At 54.1% G+C, this 20,647-nt stretch overlaps 3 protein-coding genes across 4 annotated transcripts in view; 1 reads left to right on the top strand and 2 right to left on the bottom strand.

Moving 5' to 3' along the window:
- The window catches only part of SERF2 (small EDRK-rich factor 2), a 152,098-nt gene extending 149,496 nt beyond the window's left edge, over positions 1-2,602 (bottom strand). Inside the window, exon 1 of the mRNA XM_081829548.1 lies at positions 2,597-2,602. The gene's annotated coding sequence lies outside the window, so the exon portion shown is untranslated. The remainder of the gene's footprint in view (positions 1-2,596) is intronic.
- On the bottom strand, positions 116-20,143 carry MAP1A (microtubule associated protein 1A). Of its 2 annotated transcripts, XM_006731684.3 has the most exons (7): positions 19,864-20,143; positions 18,829-18,930; positions 11,048-11,130; positions 10,642-10,782; positions 2,241-10,404; positions 1,869-2,089; positions 116-1,686 (listed from the first exon to the last, which is right to left on the bottom strand). In XM_006731684.3, exons 1-7 carry the CDS (start codon positions 20,099-20,101, stop codon positions 1,531-1,533), a joined length of 9,105 nt encoding a protein of 3,034 aa, XP_006731747.2. In that variant the 5' UTR covers positions 20,102-20,143; the 3' UTR covers positions 116-1,530. The 2 variants fall into 2 exon arrangements, with proteins under 2 accessions (XP_006731747.2, XP_030882225.2); XM_031026365.2 differs by lacking the exons at positions 18,829-18,930; positions 19,864-20,143 and adding an exon at positions 14,098-14,122.
- TP53BP1 (tumor protein p53 binding protein 1) overlaps positions 19,362-20,647 on the top strand; it is a 100,188-nt gene continuing 98,902 nt past the window's right edge. Inside the window, exon 1 of the mRNA XM_081829487.1 lies at positions 19,362-19,505. The gene's annotated coding sequence lies outside the window, so the exon portion shown is untranslated. The remainder of the gene's footprint in view (positions 19,506-20,647) is intronic.

Genomic DNA, 20,647 nt, shown 5'->3' with positions numbered 1-20,647 from the left:
GTTATCAAAGACATTGAGATAAATGACAGTGCTGGGAGAAGCAGAGAGGTAGAAGCCAAGGCCCAGCAACTAAGCACTGTGCAGTCAGAAAAAGCTTAAGCAGCACTACAGCATCTGTAATGAACTTGAATTTATTGTTAGAGTTGGAGGCGGCTCCATTACAGCAGCTGGGAACTATAGCAGGGAAGTGTGGGGAGGAGCAGAGCACAGCAGCACGGGGAGGGTGGGAGCTAGGAAGAACACAGGCCGGCTCATTTTGGTTTCCACACAGTCATTTGGCAGAGAAGCCGAGCCCTGACGAGCGTCTGGATTTCTCAGTCCGGCAGTAGTCTGGCAGGGCTGCTCATTGGCTTGCTTGGGGAGAGGTCCTCTCCTGGGGTGTTTTTTTTTTCCAGCCTGTTTTCATCTTATTCAGTAGGAGTTCAGCTTTAGCTCAGCTTCGTCTCCTTCTTCCCTTCCTCCCTCTCATTTTCCCCAAGTTCTCTGGCATGGCTTCTACCTCCCAGATCCTCTGTCCAAGAGTTTGGGGCTGGAAAGGCAGCCAGTGTTCCCATTTCAGCTGCAGGATGGCATAGTGGAATGTTGGGGGAGTCACATGTTGCTGGGGTGTCAAATGTTGGGATGTCAGGCAGTGGCTTATTTTTAACCCATTACACACCAGGCCACAGCAGATGACCACATGCAGAGAAGCCAAGCAGGGGATGACAAGGGATGAGGATAATTGGAATGGGTGGGTGAAAACTTCAAAAGGTCAGGGAGCTTGGAAGAATTCTGGGATTGGGGCTGGGCTCTCCTTGCCCCTTTGTGCTGCCCAATAGGCCTGGTCTGGGCACAGCTCTGGGATGTGAATGATATGAAGCAGGGGCTGGGAGGATAAGTAACTTTCTTCTCTCACCAGTCTATTGGTCAAAAGAGCTTCAAGTTTTGGATTGAGACATTCAGATATGGAGGGAAGCAGTGGGACAGTGTAGCAGCAGTGTACCCCTGGACCCCTGGACCCCTGCTGGAACCCAGACCCTGGTGGGTAAGAGAATGGGAGATGGAGGAAAGGGCGCAGCTCTGGGCACCTCACTGACAGAATCCTGCCCTCAGATCACATAAATTACTACTGGAGATCCTTCCTTAGAAGGCTAAATAGAGATAAAGAGGTCCCTGGGTTTGGGGATATGATCTCACTCCATGAGGGAGGAGGTTGCTGAGACCCATCCTTACTTCCCACCCAATACAAACACTTGGTAGTGTTAGGAGAAGGGGTCACTCCAGGGTTCTCAGGCATCAGATGATCTAATTTTTACCCTCCTTCTATCCTCTCCCTGTTGCCTTTGGTTTTGAAACTCCTCTCAGGTATGGATGAGGGGGAGGGACAACCCCTGCATTTAGCCCAGCCCAAGTTCCCACAATAAGAAAGACATCCTGTCCCCTGTCTCCCCCACCCCAGCTCCCACGTCCCTCAACCCCAAAGGACTCAGCAATAGCCATTCTCTAAGGGAGTTGGGGGAGCAGATCCTTGGGGAAAGGAGAGTGGTTCTTTCAGAACTCAATCTTGCAGGCTGGGAAGGATTCATCCTGCATGACCACGGTGCTGCTGCTAGCCAGGACCAGGACGTTCAGTTGTTGCTGCTGCTCATGAGTCTGCTGGTACCACTCACGAGTCACCTCTGTGTCATGAGTAGGGATCAGAGTCACCTAGGAGGGAGACAAGAAATGCCTGATGTGACATGAGGATGGGGCATCATGCCTGATGGTCTAGGAAGTAGTCCACTGCCCATAGGAAGGGCTCAGTCCTTTTATGAATAGAGACTGTGTTCCACTATTGCCTCAGAGTAAGCTTCGACCAGACCTCCTCCTCGGCATCCCTTGGCACTCACCTGAAGATTCTCCCCCCACTGGGCCTTGCCCTCCAGCAATGCATCCAGCACAGCCCGGCTCGGCTCGCCATTGACAGGGTCATTCCCACTGACCACATAGTAGGATGCACGCACTCGACGGAAGAAGTCAAGGTCAGCAGTCTTGCCACTGCAATGATTCGGGATGTAGGCGAGATCCACGTATACGGGGGGGCCAGAGCTGCCCTTGGAACCCAAGGCCGCTGTAGAGACAAGCCAGGACTCATTGGAGAGGTAAAGTAGAACACTTTTAGCAATCTTCTTCCTCCCACAATCCCTCCTACTCCTGGAGTCTTTGACCAGCCACACCCAACCCCAACCCATCGTCTCTCCCACTTTTCATGTTATACTTACATGGTCCTGTTTTGAGTCCATTGACTAGGCCTTTGGACATGGGGCTGTGTCCATCCTTTTCCTCTGCTGGGGTGACCTGGCTTGGAGTGTTGCGTGGTCGGGGTGCGACCCGGGATGCTCGATCTGCAGGCCCTTTACCAGGGGTGGGTGAGCGTTTCCCCCGAAGATCCAGACGCCAGGCAGGAGATGCTGGCTTGGCCCTGCCTGGGGCCCTGCGCCCTACTCTCCCCTGTGCCTTCTCCTTCTCCCGTAGCTTTTCTACCCTCCCAGATTCTGAGCTGAGCCCCTCAGGGTCAGCCATGCACACGTCAGGGCGAGGAGGGGATGGGCGGGGGTCTGGTTGAGGGATAGGGGGTGGGTCATGGCCAGGCCTGGGATGGTGAGTTCCACTGACCCCCCCAGCTTTGTCCACAGGCAGGAAGTCCCCATCTTCATCTGAGTCGAGGGCTGCCTCAGCTGTGATGGATGGGCACTCCTCAGTTTCTGGTGGAACATCAGAATCTGATTGTGAGGAGCCTGAGTCACTGGCTGATGTTGGAGGTGTCTCATCAGCCACAGGGCATGGGCCCCCTGTGGCCCCTGGGCCCCCTGCCCGGCGCCGCCCCCCTCTCCCTACTAGCCGAGCTTCTTCAGTTGAGAGGTCACCTTCATCTGTGGACTGGGGCAGAGGTGGGTTCAGAAAGGATGGGGAGAGGTCCCCGCGGTGGGGCCGGGGCTCAGCAGCACATCCCTGGGGCCCAGCCTCAACCTCAGGGGAGCCACTTCTGGGTTGGCCTCCAGAAGCCCCTCCAGGGCACAGTGGCTGCTCAGGGGAGAGGAGTGTGTCAGGCCGGGAACTCCTCTCCGCTCCCTCAGGCCAGTCCCCACGTTCCCAGGCAAGGCAGGTCTCAGCTGCTTCTTTCTCAGCCTTGGCCAGGGCAGGGCCTGGGGGGTTGGGGCTGGTTTCAGTTGGGCCATTGGCGGCACAATCCCCAGAGGGACTCTCGGAGGGGCTTGGCTTCTTGGTGGGGGCCCCTGTGCACTCCAGGCGGCAGGGCAGAGTGCTATCATCCATGTCTCCAGGCAAGCTTGGAGCTGGAGCTGGGGCCAAGTCCAGTGAAGCTGGGGGTGCTGGGCTCAGAGGAGTGAGGTCCCAGAGGCTGTGGGCAGCTGGTTCCATTCCTGGGACCAGCTCTCCAGACCCCCGTTCTGCAGCCTCCAGGCCAGGAGGGAAGCGCTCAGCCACACTCGAAATCACAGGTGTGGTGGCTTCAGAGGAGGAGCCTTCAGACAGGGCTGGTGAAGCAGGTCGTGGCAGACTGGAGAGGAGAGGGGCCCCAGGAGAGCTGGGTGATGGGAGCTGGGGCAGTGAGGAGTCCAGGCTGGGCGCCTTGGTCACTTCTAGGTACTCATCATGCCGGGCTCTGGTGGGGGGCCCTGGAGCCAGGGCCAGAGCTCGGTCCCCAGAGAAGGCAAGGGAGCCACAGGGTGCCGAGCGGGGTTCAGCAGGAGAGGGCAGTTGTGGGGGAGCTGGCTGCAATGAGGAGAAGCCAAAGGCTGAAGCAGGGAAGTCCAGGCTGGGTCGGGCAGGACCCAGGTGTGAGTCCGAGGGAGGGCTGGTCTGTGCCTCACTTTCAGGCCACAATGTGGGGGACCCTGCAGAGATGGGGTGAGGGGGACTTGGGGATTGGGCCTCTTTCTCTGGCTGTTCCCGAGCCCCCTTCTCCAGCTCTGAGTCACTAGTGCTGTCATCCCAGTGACCCTGGCCTGATTCCTTGGGGGATGGGGTTCTCCTATCTGGGCTACATCTCAGGATATTACCATTAAGAGCGGGGCTTGGGCCTTTGCTCAGGGGGATAGGAACACGGGGGGGCACTGCAGGTGGGGTAAGGCTGGGCTCCCCACTCGGCCCTGGCTCAGGCTCCTGCCTGGGGGGTAAAGTGGGTCCCGCCAGGGCTGCATAGCTAAAGGTTGGGGTGTCAGATTGGAGACTCTTGGGTGAGACAGGAGATGAAAGCTCCTTCTCTGCAGATGGGTTTCGGCCAGCAGCCTCCTCCTTGGCTGAGATGCGTGGGGGCCAATCCCCAGCTGCCCCAAGTGGAGGTTCTCTAGTGGGGCAAGCAGGGCCAAGCCCGGTAAGCATCATCTGCTCATAGATGTCTGCGTACTGAAAACTTCTCTCATCAGGATAGGGTGTGGGCTCTCTCTGCTCGGGCTCCATCTGCTCAGGCTCCTTGGTGGCATGGCTCTCGCTGGCCTCTGGGACCTTTGAGCTTTGAGGGTGGCTGCCAGGAGCCCCAGCTCCACCTTCTTCTTCCCTTTCCCCTTCAGCCTTGCGGTAGTCCTTCCCCAAGGGGGAGTATGGCCCACCTTCCAACTCCGCTGCTGCTTCCTGCACTGCAGCCACCACACTGTCATACTCAGTTGTGCCCCAGGAGAAGGGTGCAGGAGTGTGTGGCTCTGGGGCAGGTGTGGGGGGAGCTGGAGCTGGGGAGAGGGGTGCAGGGGGCAGGGTTCTGTCCTTGGGCACCCATGGTGGGATGTCAGCCAGCCACGAGGGGGTGGTGGGCTCGTTCCTCACAGGTGGCATGGGCTCAGGCTCTGGGATAGGGCTTTCTCGTCCTGGGGCTGGAGGAACCCTCTGTCCTACCATCTCAGGTGGGGAGGCCGGAGGAGAGATGATCTCAAAAGGGGAGCGGGTCAGCTTGTCCTCTTCCTCTGGTGGCAGCCCAACTGGTGACTCAGCAAGCCAACGTTCCACCTCCAGCCCCTTCTGTGGTGAGGACTCCTGGAAACCCTTGAAGTCTGAGGCCCAGGGGCTCTGGGGCGTGTGTTCCAGTGGGGGCACTTGTTCATCGTCTGGCCCTTCATCGAGGAAAGTGCTCTCCCGCTCCTCTGTGTACCGTGGCCGGGCCCCCGGGCCATCCAGCTCATGAGGAAACCACACCTTGCGCTCACAGCTCAGCTCCCTCCAGTATGGGTCCTGTTCTAGGCCCACATCCTCTCTGCCCCTCCAGTACCTGTCCTCCTGCTCAGGAGATGTGTCCTTCCATGTCCGGGCAGGCTCCTTCTGTTCTCCAACTGGCTCCCCTCTGGATGGAGATGTTTCTTGCCACTCCTGGACCACATCCTGCTCCTTCCAATACTTCTCTCCCTGATCCCGGGCCTTGTCCTCCTGCACTGGGCTCTCTTCCAGACCGAGAGCTTTGGTCTGCTCTAGCAGAGCTTCTTCCTTCTGTTGTACAGCCTCAATTTTTTCTGGAGATTTTTCCTCTAGGACCTTCTCTTTTGGTTTCACGGTTTTATCCTCCTGCACTGGGCTCTCCTGCTCCTGAGTTTTGTCCTTGTCTTCCAGAGCCTTATCTTTCTCTTCAACAGCCTTATTGTTTTGTTCCAGGGCTTCAGCCTTCTGTCCCAAGGCCCAGTATTTTTGTTCTAAGGCCTCCTCCTTCTTTTCCAAGGCCTCGTCCTGCTGTTCTTGGGCCTTGCCTTTTTGTTCCAAGTCTATGTCTTTTTGTTCTAAGGTCTTATCCTTCTGTCCATGAGCCTTGTCCTTCTGTTCAGGGGCTTCGTCTGTCTGTCCTAAGGCCTTGCCCTTTGGTTCAGAGACCTTGTCCTCTGGAGGTTTGTCTTTATGTTCAACATCTCTGACTTTTTGTTCTAAGGTTTCATCTTTTTCTTCTAGGATCTTGTCCTTCTGTTCCAGAACCTTGTCTTTTTGTTCTAAGTCTTTGTCTTTTGGTTCCAGGGCCTTGTCCTGGTGTCCCAGGACTGTGACCCTTTGTTCTAAGTCTCTGCCTTTTTGTTCTAAAGCCTCATCTTGCTGTTCTACAGCCTTGTTCTTTTCTTCCAGAGCCTTATCTTTCTGACTAATGGCTGTATCCCTTTGCTCTACAACAATATCCTTCTGCTCCAGAGTTTTGTCCTGCTGTAGGACTTCATCTTTTGGTTCAGGTCCCTTGTCCCTCTGCTCTGGGGTTCTGTCTTTCACCTCTGGAACTTTACCTTCCCACTCCATGGCAATGCCCTCCATGGCAGGGCTTGGCAAAGACTCAGGACTCTTGGTGAGGGAGCTATCAGGTGTCAGAATGTGTTCACCAGGGCTGCTGATCACACCAGGTGAGTGCTTCCCATCTCCCAACAATGTAGAATGAAAGAAGGGGCTGGCAGGTAATTTTCCATCAGGGCTCTCATCTGTGATGTCTGCCAGAGCAGGATATGCAGTGGTCCCATCTGTGGGAGGTGACACTGTGGATGCATGGGGTTCTGGAATAGATGCAGGCACTACGTGGTGAGAGGTGTCTTCAGCCTGCATCAGAGGCCCCTTTTCTTCCTTTCCAAGGCTTAGTTCCCCAAACTGGAGGGTGCCAAGGTTTTCTGGAGAGAGCTGCTTAGAAGAGATATCGAGAGAGGTCTCCTTGCTGGGACTCTCTTCTGAGAGAGAAAGTGACTGGGTGTCTTCCGGAGATACCTCTGGCCAAAGGGCTTTGTGTAGCTGCTGCTCTGTCAGGTCACAGGGAGACCTGGGGATGGTTTCTTGGTTGGCTGTGTCTGGGGAGACCACACTGAGTACAGATACGGACTCTGCATCTTCAGGGGAGAGGCTTTGGTCAGGAAATTGGAGCACCTCATCTTTCTGAGTTTCACCAGGTTCTTGGAGTGATGTTCTCAAATCTCTGGGAAGGATTTCTGTTCCCAGAATTGGGCCTGTGGGCTCTCTTGCCTCCACACTCTCAAAGACTATTGCTTTGTCCTGTTCTGGTAACAGTTCGATAGTGCAGCCTGTATGTCCCCCAACGATGCTGACAGGTGTTTCCTGGGCATACGGGCTCCTGGGAGGAGGCACTTTTCCCTCCTCCTCTAGTGTGACCTCTTCAGGCCCTGGCTTAACTATCTGCTCTGTAGCATCTTCCTTGCCCTCACCTGGTGCATGCCTAGTTCCTCCCCAAGAGCCTGCTTCCTGAAAGTCTTGGGGCTCAGACTTTTCTTCCACTGGGGACTGATGAAAGGGTGTGTGGGTGGCACTGGGTGGGCCAGATGGTGGAGGAGAGGCCATCTTCACCGTGCTATCATCCGGGCTGAGGCAGCGCTCCTCCAGTTCTCCAAGGACTGGTTCCCCTGGATGTAGGGTATGCCCAGGGGCACCAAACATCGGGGCTCCAAATTGACTAGGAAGTTTCTCAGACATCTCTACATTTGTGGTCTTCTCTTCTTCCTCTCCCACGGCTTTCTCTCCAGGCAAACCTCTCCCTACAATCTCTCCTTTCTTTTCTGACTCCCCAGTCACAGAGAAATCCTCACAGGGTGGTGATTTGAAGCACTTGTCTTCTTCCAGGGAGGAGGTGGGTGAGATGGTTCCAGCTGATGGCACATAGTCCAAGCCCTGAGTGGCTTCAGTGCGGGATGAGGGGATGCTTGTGACTGTGTCAAGCAGCAGGGAGCTCTTGCCTGTCTCCTCTGTCTGGGGAGCTGTGAGTGAAGCCACAGACTGGTCCTCAGCCACGGATGTGGCAAAGGAAGAAAGCTTGTCGCACTCAGTGATTGAGGTGGCCGAGGACACGTGCTCCTCTTCAGCCAGAGGGGCAGCCACCATGTTGGGGGGATAGGTGAGTTCAGTCTCTGGCGCTCCATAGCCTTTGCTGGAGGCAGCAGGAACAGCACTGTCTGTAGGCTGGCTAGCCTCAAAGGAGCCGGGACCTTCAGGCCCAGGGAGGTCGTATGTACTTGTAGGAAATCTAGGTGGAGCTGGGCGCTCCTCTGGCTCGTCATGAATCTCCTCATCTGAGATGGTCTGCTCTGTCTCTGAGTAGCCAGGGATTGTTTCGTCCTGGATGTAAGAGACATGCTCAGTGGCTCCTGCAGGTGTGGCTAGGCTGCTTAGGAATGACGAGGTCTCCTTCTCAGGAGCCTTGCCCTGGAGTCCTACTTCCCGGCCCTCAAGGGCCTCCCTGCCCCTTGGTGTTGCCTTCAAGCCTTCCTGCATATGTTTTTGGTAAAAACCCTCAGCCTTTGTCTCTTCTTCTTCCTCCTCATCTGAAGGGTGCAACTCCTCCATTTCTTCTAACTCGGCCTTCTCTATCACATCCTCCTTTACCTCGGGTTCACTTTCCTCTCTGGCTTCTGTTCTATCAGGGAGCCTGTCTGTTTCCTTCTGCTTCTTTTCCTCCCAGGTATCTTTCTCTTCCTCTGTTTCAGCCCCTGAGTCTGGGCCTCTATCCTTACCACCTTGTTCTTCAGGGATGTCTGAGACAACCTCTCTCTCCTTCATCATAGGCTCTTCTTGTTCCAGCCCTGGGACAGAGGGTGGTATCCCCTGGCCATTTGTGCTCGGGGCTTGCTCCTCTGCAGTGTCTGGAGGGAGTGGTTTCTCTCCTAGTCCTATGTCCCTTTGTTCAGCCAGCAACCCCCTCTCCTCACGCTTCATCTCCTCAAAGTCTTGTGTGAGGTCCTCTGGTGAAGACAGAGCTAGTTCCCTGTGCCCACTGACTATTGGGGGTGGTACAGCCCCCTTCTGGGCTGGGGGTGTCTGGGCCTCGGAAGACAGCTCTTTCTCTGCACGAGCAGCCCGACTCTTGTCCATTTTGACCCTGCCAGGGGCCTTGGCTTTGTAGAGGGTCTTACGCACCTCAGGGGTAAAGGGCTTCAGGTCTGGCTTGGAAATTTTCTTGACCTCAGGTTTGGTATCTTTCCTCTTCTCCTCCTTTTTGGCATCCTTCTTCTCCTCCTTCCTTCCTTCATCCTTCTTGAGCTCCTTTCTCTCCTTCTTGATCTCTTTTTTCTCTTTGTCTTTTTTCTCTTCCAGCTTTGATATCTTTTCTTTCAGGTGCTTCTTCCCCACCTTGTCTTTGATCAGCTTTCGCTTCTCTGCCTTCAGGGCCTCACTCGACTCAGTCCTCACCCTCTCAGGTTTGGTAGGCTTCTCTGGGGGCTTCTCAGATGACTCCTTTACTTTTTTCTCTGTCTTGGCTAACTCCTTGGCCAGTTCTGAACGGGCTTCCTTGGCTCCCTCTTCGGCTACCTCCTCCCGTTTGGCCAGCTTGCTCACAGCTGTCTTGGCAGTGGCCTTGAGGCTCTCCTTGCTGTCAGCCCTCTGTTTGATTTTGCTAGGTTTGAGGTTGGCAGGCACAGCGCCAGAGGCCAAGTCCTTCTGTGTCGCCACAGGGTACCGCAGGAAGTCCAGGTGCCGAAGCTTTTCCAGGCCCTCCAAGATCTTGTTCTGGGGAGCATTCCCTGGAAAAAGCACACGTACAATCTTCTCAGTGGGGTTGGCTGGTAGCCAAACCACCAGAGCAGTGATAGAGGTCAGGTAGGGCACCGAGATCTCAGCCTCCTTCCCATTAGCCAGCACAATGCCTGTCTTAGCTTTACTATTGCCTGCCCACTTTTGCATGAGGAACTGCATCTCTTTGCTGTCCTTGACAGGGTTGAGGACGTACATGTCCAGGCGGCCCACACCCATCTTATGGAAGAGGGTCAGAGGCTCAATGGTGTTGCTGACCACACGGTACAGAGGTTCGGCCTGGATGCCTAGGCGGTTTAGGTGTTGCAGAGTGAGGCAGGCCTCCTCAATGCTGCGCTTGGCTTTTCGGGAGGCATCAGGCAGCCGCAGCTTATCTGGCACGTTGAAGAAGACAACTCCAAGCTCAGGAGAGATGAGGTTCTTCACCCAGTCGCTGTAGCTGCTAGAGCCCTGTGACTGCTCCTCCTCCAGTTCTGCCACTTTGCGCTGCAGGAGCCCATTGATGCCTGGTAGGTTGTCTGCTCCGATGTGTGTGAGCAGCACCGAGTCAATGCGGTCCAGGTGCCGCACCAGCTTCCAGAAGCAGGACTTGCGATCAGAACCACCATCCACCAAGATGTTGAAACCGTTGACGGCAAAGAGGGCAGAGTCTCCGCGGCCACCAGGGAAGATGTAGCAGCAAGGCTTGGAGAGCTTGAGGAAGCCCCCTGAGGTGGGGGGCTCTAGCAGGTCAAAGGGAGATGGCACATCCACAGTCTCAGAGACATACTCGGAGAACTCGGCCACAGCATCCATGGTGGGCAGCGTGGGCTCAGGGTTTAGTTGGAGGTGCAGGGTCTCTTGGCCACTGGATAGGCCCAGGTGGCTCCAATCACCCTCCCCTAAGCAGGAAACAGTGAGGAAGGCCTGGATCCCAGGGTCTCTATTGCTGAGCAATTGGGCAATCTAGAAGAATGGGAGATGAAAGGCTGATCAGGTCAGGTAGAGACCTGGGGTTGCCTTAACCCGACTTAGATTCAATCTGCTGGTCTCCACCACTTTGCGAGGGGATTTCCTCCTACCTTTCAGCCAGAGCTCGCTCTGGTCAAGCAACATGAGATTTTCCCATCCTTGGATCCCTCCCCACAGCTCTAGCCCTACCCCATTTTTTGTTCCTCCCAGATACGCAGACATGGACCTTACCTCTGGGTTGTGAAGGACCTGGGCAAAGTTTTGATAAGAGTAGGTACCACTCTGTAGGATGAGGTCTCCCCCAGGCTCTAAACTTTGCCCACTCAATATCAGTAGTTTGTGAGCTGATGGACTGCTAAGGAGGTGGTGAACCTGGAAGGGAAAGCGGGGAGTGGTCACAGATGTAGGAAACCCAGGGAAGGGCACTGGATGTTCCTGCTTCCCAGCAGTACTGCAAGGACACATTCCCCACTGGTAGGCCTACAGCATCTCCAGCGTGGGGCTGGGGAGCATAAGGCAGCTTAGATGGTTCAAAGCCAAGTCCAGGAATTCTTGGCCTTACAGCAGTAGTACTGGCAGAGGTGGGTGATAGCGCTTCCAGCAGGCCCTCGTGGCAAGGCCCAGGCCCTGGTCTTACCTCAGAGCTGATGCTGTCGGCACTGGGGTTTACCAGGATGATGGTCTCTAGGATCTCACTCTGGTGGGAGAGGGTCCTCTGGCCTGAGGGAGGGAGAGATGCAGGATTTTGTATTGAAGAGAGCGGGTATAGACTAAAGGGGAGAGGCACTGTGTGGGGCAGGAGAGAAAAGAATATACTATCAGAAAATGGGGCTGAGGGGAAAGAGGAGCCTAGCTATCCTTAGATCCTGCCACTTTGGATACTGCTGAGTAAGGTCTAGGAACTGGCTCCTCTAGCCCTTCCCTTTCAGGGTTTTCTCCTCCCCCTCTCCTACACTGGCAGTTTTCTCACTCCCTTCATCTGCCACACCCTCTGTCTGCTCAGTCTGGTACCCCCACCCCCTCCGCCTGGAACTCCTGCCTCAGGCTGCCCTAGTGACAAGAAGCTTTTGTCCCTCTCGAGCACTAAGCTCCTGGTGCTGCCTGGGGATGGGGGGCTCTGCTGGAGGAGGGGCTCCCGGGATCATGATCCTTACTCAGCTCTCTCCCCACTAGCCTGCCTCTGTCCTGGGCTTTCGCGCCAGCAGAATCCCTGGAAATAAGGACAATAACACTTCTTCGCAGTGTCTATGGACTCGCCATCCTCCTTTCCATCCCCTATCCAAGGCCAGAATTCCCATCCCAAAAGACTCAGTTTCTATCCCTCTAAACCTTTGGGGTTTTACAATTCAAAGAGGAGAAATAGGCCTGTAATTTCTCATTCTGTTCTCTACTTCCTCAGAGGCCAAGCCTGTGCTTACCAGCATGCCCACAAACATACTGTTTCCACCACAACTCCCTCTCCCACCTCACCTCCATATGCCCCAGACACAAGAGAGGCCTGGTTCACTGCCCCACAACCCATCCCATGTGAATCGTTTCTTCTCTCATCCTTGCCCCTCTCCTATGGGCCCTCTGCCATGGAGATGGCAGGCCACAAACTCGAGCTAGGGGTCCACAAACAAGAAACAAATAAGGGCGGAGAGATTCAGAATGTTTCCCAGGCCACTTAGAAAGACAAGACAGCCTCAAATTCCCTATCTACTTCCCTTCTCCAGACTCACAGGAAACACCAAGCAGTGCAGCCAAAAAAGAAAGTGGCAGGTTCAAAAATAAGGAAGGAGGATGCTGCCATCCTCTGTTCCTGCCCTTCCTTGCAGACAGACTTGAACACATGGCCTGCGAGTGGGTTGTCTGGGAGATATTGGTGGGAGAGCTCATCATCTGTCCCCTAGATTATGGGACCCAGCCCTCTCCTTTTTCTGGGGTTTGGATGAGAGAAGCCTGGGGCCAGGGCCTTTGTTAAGGGGAAGAGCCCTAGTGCCAGGATCAAGCAGATCCAGCAGCATGGGATGCACTTACAGCTGCAGGGGAAATGAGCTATGGACGGTGTGTTGGAAGAACAAACCTCATGGATGGTGGGTGGGGCCCAAAAGGAGTTCAAGGGTTCTCTTCTATTAACTTGGGAACCGAGGGAAGCTTTGAGATCAGTTCAGAGGATGAGAACCACCTTAGAGACAGGCTGGGGCAGGGCTTGGGCAGGTGAGGGGTATCAAGGTTCAAGGAAGGGCCAGGCTAGCGTAGGCAGTTCCTGCCCTCCTCACAACATATACGCACAGGGCCACACATTCAAGCTAGGAGGGTCTAAAGAGAAATAGCTGCGGTACAGACTGATTTGCTTTCTAGCTACCACTCTTCCTCCCCTCAGTGGACCATTCCTCACAGTCCCTTGTGTATAACCACTAGACTTCTTTGATCCCCGTTCCTGTCTTGGCGAAAGGCCCTTTTCCTCACCCATGTGCTCTCCAATTCTGACCGGCAACTACATGGTCTATATCCTGCACCCCTCCTTTTGAGGCCTGGGAGAAAGCCCTATTTCTCTCTTCTGCTCCCCAGCAATCCCACTGAAGGGAATTGACTTGTTTTTCCTTTTTCTTTGGAAAGGACTTCTTATGAGGCAGGGGCACTTCCCCTTGGCCAGTGATGACCCAGGTAGAGGTGGGCTGGGGTGCTGAGGCTGAGCAGGCAGGAGGGCAGGTGTCTCCGCAGTGAGGCAGAAGGGGGGTTGCCGCTTGGGCAGCTGCAGTATGCCGCAGTGTGTGAGTGTATGTGAGTGTGCGCGCTGAGCTCAGACTCCAGCTCCGCCCCCACCCCCCACCCCAGCATGACAAGTCATTTTCTTGGCTGCCTCTGCATGGGGGGTGCGGAGGGGGGACGCAGAGAGGGAGAAGAAACTGGCGCCTCTGTTCCAGAGCCCCCATCTTGGGAAGAGAAGCGGAGATGGGGTGGGGGTGGGGCTGAGACTTGGAACCTGTGGGGTTGACAGGACTGCGAATGCAGGGCAGCTGCTGGGGAGGGAGTGCTCTCAATCTCCGGAGTGGCCTCTCAATCTCCAGAGGGAGCCAGAAGTGGGGGCTTAGAGTCCTGGTCTCAAGCTGGCTGCAGGGAATGGGGAGCGGGGAGCCCACTGCGAATAGGTTGGTCTGCGAAGAGGCGCGTGCCACGTCTTAATGACCCTTTCCTCCCTTTTTCCCCCCACAGTGTCCCCCACTTTCCCTTACTTGGCAAAAACTCGCTATTCTGCTCACCCCCAGCATAGGAGCAGCTGAGCAATCCAGCAGCTGACACCAGAGACCCTCCCATTAGGCGCAGTCCCATAACATCCACCTTTCCTTCAGATTCTTCTGCCTCTGCCCGAAGACATAGCCCCCAAACTCCTCCAGCACCACGGGCTGCCAGGCAGAGCCAGTGACACCACCCCCTGCTGCTGCCCCAAGGCTGATGTCTCCCAACCCAGCCCAGCCTGAGAGGTGGACTGTCACAGTCCCGAGCCCCACTGGCCTCCACCTGGTCCTGGGTCCAGGCCGATCCCACAGCCAGTAATGTTCATCTTCTCTCTCTGTTCCCCCACCTTGCCCATCCTGCTGGGCTAATTCCAAACACACCAGATTAGGTATCAACTCCTTTCCCATTAACCCTACCGCAGCATTCCCCCACCCCCCATGCAAAGCCCTTTGGTTAGGTTCTTACCCTGGGGTGTGGGCGGGAGCCCCTCATGGAGGCTGCAGCTCCGGCCTCAGCCGGCAGCTTGAGGGAAGAGTCTGCCGCACTTGGGGTGGTGGGGGGGGCGCTTGATGGGGAGGGCGGCGCCTGGGCGGGGAAGAGGGGCTGGTCCATGACGAGGCACTGGAGACTTAACTGTTTCTTTGCCTTCATCATGTCAGTGCTCTGGGGCTTCTGCTTGGCTCTGGGGGGCTGAGGAGTTGTCTAGCAGCTCAAAGAGCCCGGGTGGTCTCCAATGGCCCACAGGGCCCTTCTCCCCCCGCCCCGATGCTGTTTAGTCAAGACATACTCTTTTAGTACCAGCCAAAAGCCCTGTGTTAGGGCACACTGCAGGGATACAGGAGGTATGGGCTGCCTGGGCCCTCCCCCTTTCCTCAGGAACCATCTGCCGCCTCTCCCTTCAGATCCAGGGAATGACCTTCAATTCCTGGAGGAGCAGGAGACAAAGAGGCTGGGACCCGCAAGAATGAAGAGTGAGGGGACTGCTTGAGATGAAGGCTGGGGATGGGGTTGTGCCGAGTTCTGTGGGCTTCTGAGCCACAGCTGCAGAAACCAGGGGAAGGTAGAAATAAGTCTCATTTTAGATTGCAGGGTAGGTTGAAATTCCGGAGTGGACACTTGATCCCTAGCCCATCTGGGGTGGGGCACAGGGACCCTGGGAGCCGTATGTAGTTCTTTGCCAATTAGCCCCACACTAGCACTGATACTTGGAATTCTTGGGTCATTGAATCTGAAGAGGCTGGGTGCTTTCTGCTTTTCAGTGAAAGAGTTAACAGGGACCAAGGAGGATCACCAGGGCCCCAGGCCAATTAAATGCAGCATAAAGTACTCTTTGGGTTAAAACAAATCTTATGAATTTGTAGGGTCTTGGGTCCCTGTGCTCTCCTTGTCTCTGTACTTTTCTATTTCTCTCTGACGTCTCTTTCTTATACTATCTTGATCCTTCCAATGTTGGTCCTGTTTCCCTTAGTCTCTACCTCTGTCTCAGGACTCAAAAGACTCAAAGGGAGGATCTCGAGAGCTCTAGCACACAGTTCCAACCCAGTGATGCTCATGCTCCCACAGAGTCCTTCCTTGCCCTCTTCCCTTCCATCAACCCTCCCCAGTCCTGGCCAACTCCTAATGCCTTCCACACATTGACATCCACCCACTCAAACCCCAGCACCAGCCCCACCCTTGCCCCAGACTGCCAAGAGCTGCTTTTGAAGGTCAGAGAAGCCAAAATAGTCTTTGCTCTCAGCATCCCCCTTCCCCCCCGCTTAACTGTAGCCAGAGGAGAGGAGGAGCTGAGTCACCAGAACTGGGGGGGGGGGGAGAGGAGGAGGAATCCTTGCTTAGATCCGGAGATGCAAAGCAGCAACATGGCAACAGCCCCATTTGGATTGAGGAGGCCATCTGCAGAGATACACAACACAAACCAGGCTGAGTTCTGAGCATCACAAAAGGAAAACGCCTCCCTTCTGCAACTTCATATTTCTTATTTCTTCCCACCTCAAACCTTCTATCTCCTACCTGCTTTCTAGGGCTCTCTGGAGCGTGCTAAGAGGGAAACTTGAGTAGACATTTGGCTTGAGAACAAAATAACATTTCCCAGCCCAATGCAGAGCCCACCCTTATTCTCAGCTGCTGCCCCCAAGGGCCACACCCTGGGCATAGTTGCAACTCACGCTGGAGTTTTCCTTCAGCCCTCACCCTCTGAACAGCCACCCACCACAACTGACCCTCCACCTGCTGTGTTCCTAGGCTCTGCTGCAATGAAATGATGAGATGCCGAAGAGAGAGAGGCCTGAGCTCAGACCCAAAATGCGACTAGAAGTCCTGGATTTGAGATGTGACTCCACCATTTTATTAATCATGCTGTTAAACAAGCCACTTAACCTCTCTGAAAGCTTGTTTCCTGAACTATAAAATGAGCATAGTGTTAGCACCACCTTTTAATAATGCAGGGAGGAATGAATTGCATAGAAGATAAAAAAAGTGCTTCACTCCTAGAATCCTAAACCTGCAGTGCACACATGGCACTGGAAGTCTGTCTCCCTTTTGTGGAAGATTTATGATCAGGGAAATCCTAATCAGAATCTCAGACCAGACCAACTCTAGAGTATACCCTTATCTCCCAAGTAAGCCCAGAATTGGAGATGCCTGCAGGAAGGGACTTAAAATACTATTCATGTTCACTGCTCTCCCATTTCAGACAGCAGTGCAGACCCCAGTTGTAGGGGCCAGTGAGCTACTATATTAATACAGAATGACTTTCATGTTTGCAGAAGTAACAGAACTACCACCTTCAGAGCACATCAGTGGTAATGGAGAGTAACAGAAGGCCTAAAACTCATCCTTCAGTATGTTTCTTAGAGTCTTAAAATATCAATCATGAATTATATATTATGAAAGTCTCTCCCTTTCCTGTAGGTGCCCAATAGTAGAAGTATCAGAGTGTTGTTTAAACTCAGTTTTCCATGTCCTAATAGTTTCTGGGTTTGTTTTATAATGCTTGGAAGCTCCAGATTCTCTGTAGGATTTAGAAAGGAAGGCCCCAAGTCACCACTGGAGACTTTCTGGCGCAAAATTCACCTTGTAAAGAAAGCCTTTACCAGATTTGACCGCTAGAAGGAGCTGGGCCACTGACTCTCCATCAGTGGGTCCTTCTTTTCTGTGTTCGAGACAGTGAGGAGTGGATAGTGGATAGGAAAGATTGCACTTGCCCTGGCACTGTAGGATACATGTTTGTCCCCTTTCTCGGCTTTGTGCCGCAGGGTTGAGGAGAGGTGAGAAGGATGGTGGCCTTGCCTGTGGGGTGGGCAGAAAGGATTAAGTCATAATGTACTAGCATATACCCTTACGCCCACCCCAGCAGCCTGGTTCCCCTTGCCTCTCTTCCAGTGGGAGGCTGAAGGGCGGGGCAGTGTCTGCAGCTGCTCTGGACTGACTGTTGTTTGTGGGGACAGCTGAAAGAGGAGCCAGCCGGGGTGGGGCTGTGGCTGTCTTGAGCCATGTGGGTTTTTCCAGGAAATTCTCCACTGTTCTCCAGGGACATAGACAGGCCACCATGAAAATGTCCAAACCTAAAAAAAATCCAGTATGCTCAAGTGAGCCCTGATCTTGGGACTATTGTCCTATGCTCCTGGCGGACACCGCGGCAAAACTCTTTGATTAAAAAAAGGTCAAGTAGGTGTTTATATAGTAGCGCTTATTTCTGAGAGATGCCTGAGGGTAACTATGCATCTCTCTGTAAGTATCTTCCCAAGGATCCCCGAATGTTAATCTGAAGAATGGCTAAGCATTTCGGTTTAAGTTCTGTTCATTCTTACACCATTCCAGGAAGCAGCCTACTCTTAAGTTTCTGTGGCCCAGAGGACAAAGTTAGAGAATTCAGTGTGAACTGTTAACATCAGCAGATATCCCCCCAAACTTCAATTCAGTCCTTCATTTTCATCTGCTGTCATCGCCTTATCCAGCTTGCACCAGAGATCCCAGGAGTAATAAATGGCAACACTGTCAATTTTCAATCATCAGTGCTAATGGAGGAAGCCATGACATGAATAATTCTAAACAGAGGCAGTCTCAAAACAGTGAGTGGCTAGCTTCACAAGAAGCCAGTCACATCAAGGAGATGCCAGCTTCACATTTTTTAAAATGCTGCACATATTCCTAGGATAAAGGAATATGTTAATCCTCTCATAGCCTCTCTCTAGGAGCATCTCTAGAGGAGTCAGTGATCAGGGAAATGACTAAAGATGGGGCAATTAGCAGGAGGAGTATGAAGAGAAGGGGAGGTGATTATCCACTACACTGGATAATTGAGACCTATCTGTATGAGATAGGGTTTCAGTCACTTGGTGGCAGTGACTGTTGAGTTGGTTGGATTTTATATTCCATAAAGGCATTGGCATATGGACTGGCGTGTCAGCATTTACCGGTATCATGACCAGATGCCCACCAATTTATAATGGGACATAGGGCTTTCTGCAGTCTCCCCACAGATGCTGACATGGAATGATAGCTCCTAAAATATTTTCTTAAATCCCTAACCCATTTCTCCCACCCAGCAGAATGGGAAACTGAATCCTGTGAACTTTGATCTCAGAGCCAAATCTCAGAGTGTGACTAGCTCTTGTGGCTGCAAATCCAGGAGACCCTGCTTCCACCCTGGATTTGATAGTGCTCATCAGCCTTTGGTACGGGGATTCTGCTCTGCTCTGGAGATCTGTTGGCTGAACCGAAGGAGGAACCAGAAATCCTGAAACCGTAGGCTGTACAAATTGAGGGGAAAGTGCTAAACAAGGACCTGGGAAGGTGACTGGAGGACTCACGGGTCTCTATAAAGAGAAGCAAGGAGACTAGGATATACAGAAAGGGGAACACAAAAAGAGAGTGGATTTTTGCATGGGAGATGATTGATCACTCAATAGCAGTACCTCATTCCCTTAGTGCATGTCAACAGCTGTCCATAAACCACCCTCTTCTCAGGTAGAAATTCTGTTCTGCAGGCTCCCTCCACCATCATACCAACTGTCTGCAAAGGGTCCTGGGTATGCAAGGATAGCTTTGGAGCCTTGCAACTTTCCCCCCAAGAGTCCCTCCCTTCTGCCCAACCCAAACCTCCCACAAAGCCAGCTCTGCCAGAGAGACTGGACCTCTGCTCTTCTGTAATCAACCCTCACCCAAAGAACTGAGACAAATGACACTAGTCCTAACCTTTGACCTCTGAGGAGAAGTGAGCTAGGTGCCGGGTGATGAAGAGTCTCAATTGTTGGTTCAAGTCAAAAGATGATAAGTCAATGTTCCAGGAGAGAATCCCTGTGAGAGAAAAAGAAAAAAAGAGGGCTCTAGATAAGGTCAGTGGAGGTGGACTTAGGGGAGTACTTCCAAAGCTCACAGAAGGGGTAAGGACAGAGAGAGGATAAGGACTGCCATGATCAGCCTCACTGACGTCTTTAAGACGTCCTGTGCCTTTCTTGAGCTTTGCCTCAGCCAGAGAGAGAAGGGCAGAGTTTAAGCTAAACTTGGTCATTAATGAGTTTGTATGTAGTCATTTTCCTGCAGAGTTGCCCAATTGTGATAGAGGTGACACAAGGGCCAGTTCCCAGATACTGGGGACTGCCTTCCTGGGCTTTACAGCTAAACATTATTCTAGACTCTCCTTCTATGCCCCCTCCTTGCCTCCACCCCTCCGCAGCTTGCTTCCACCCGCAGGGGGCTCCGCAGCACTGCGCCACAGGCAGGCAACTGGAGAGGGAGGTGAGGACAGAGGAGCTTCTGGCCACGAAGGTCACTCTCTTAGGTTTACCGCTGGCACTGAGAGATTTAAGATTTGTCCGCGGCTTTCAGAAAGCACCCTGTTCCTGTTCAGGGACCCTAAAGAAGAAACTAAGGTAGGAACATGGACTCTCCAGGGGATGATGAGGACTCTCAAGACACTTGACCCCAGACACTGCGTGTGGGAGGGGTGTGACCAGAGTGGCCCCAGGGGCTGTGTAGAGCTCCCCTGCCTCGGGGGCGTTGCGGAACGCCATGGGATGTGCGGGAGGGATGGGGAAGCGAAGGCTGGTAGCTAGAGACGATATGGACGCACGACATGGAAGATGCAGGTGACCGGGGCTGATGATTCAGATTAACAGGGAGCGCAGATCTCAGTCAGTGCAACCTAGGGATGGAGAATGCAGACGTACACAGATGGCGGAGAAGCACGGGATGGAGGATGCCCCAAGCACGGCCAGGACAGAGGCTCACCTTGTTCAAGGTGGGCCCGCACGGCCCTCAGCTGACTCTCTGTACCGATATCACCGATCACGATGAGCAAAGAGTGTTTCCGCAGGTCCCAGCGTGCTGCCGCCACTGCGGCTCCGGCCTCGCACAGCGGCTCCGCGGGGTTTTGAGCCAGCAGAGCGCCGGGGCTTCGGAGCCCCAGCCCGGGGCTTGTCTCCATGGCAACGCCGCTAGGCCGCCCGGGCCCAGCCTCGGTCTCCATGGAAACTCCGTTGGAGTGCTAGGCCGGCAGCGTCCGCAGCAGGGAGAGTGTGCGCGGTTCTTAAAGGCAGGCGGCAGGAACCGTTCATTGGCTGATGCCTGTCAGGGGGTGGAGCCCTGGCGCCGCAGGGGCCGGGCTGGGGCAGCGATGCTCCCGCCCTGCGGACACCCGCGGCCGAGGGGTGGTGGCTGCCCCTGTCATCCCCCTCGCCTTTTCCATAAGGAGCGCCCACCCAGACTTGGGCAGGGGTGGGGCTCTGAGGGACTCGGTGGAGGGGCGAGTCGATTGCCTCGGCGCCGGAAGAAGCTTCTAGTTAGGATGTTTCCAGATAAGTACTGTCTGGCAATTCCGCAGCCTCGCCAGAACTGAGGGGAGCCATATTGTCCCTCCTCTCTGTCTCCCAGTTTGTATCGTTGTCTCCATCTGTGCCGGTGTATTATCATTGTCTGGTGCTTTTTTTTTTTTTTTTGGTCCCCGCGTGCCAGGGTCCTAGATTCCCTCCTCGGTTTACTTGTCCTATTGCCCCAGGCCGGGGAATGCTCAGGA

This window comes from Leptonychotes weddellii, chromosome 9 (assembly GCF_054177405.1).
Source record: "Leptonychotes weddellii isolate Sample4059 chromosome 9, ASM5417740v2, whole genome shotgun sequence".
NCBI classification, from domain to species: Eukaryota; Metazoa; Chordata; class Mammalia; order Carnivora; family Phocidae; genus Leptonychotes; species Leptonychotes weddellii.
The sequence above is the reverse complement of the archived record's forward strand: the minus strand, read 5'-3'. Positions and strand labels throughout refer to the sequence as shown.

Coding starts and splice junctions, on each gene's coding strand:
- MAP1A (XM_006731684.3), bottom strand. CDS start 20,101: ATGGAGACCGAGGCTGGGCCCGGGCGGCCTAGCGGCGTTGCCATGGAG. Junction 10,783..11,047: donor CCGACAGCATCAGCTCTGAG/GTAAGACCAGGG, acceptor TTTCCCTTCCAG/GTTCACCACCTCCTTAGCAG. Junction 10,405..10,641: donor AGGTCCTTCACAACCCAGAG/GTAAGGTCCATG, acceptor CCATTCTTCTAG/ATTGCCCAATTGCTCAGCAA.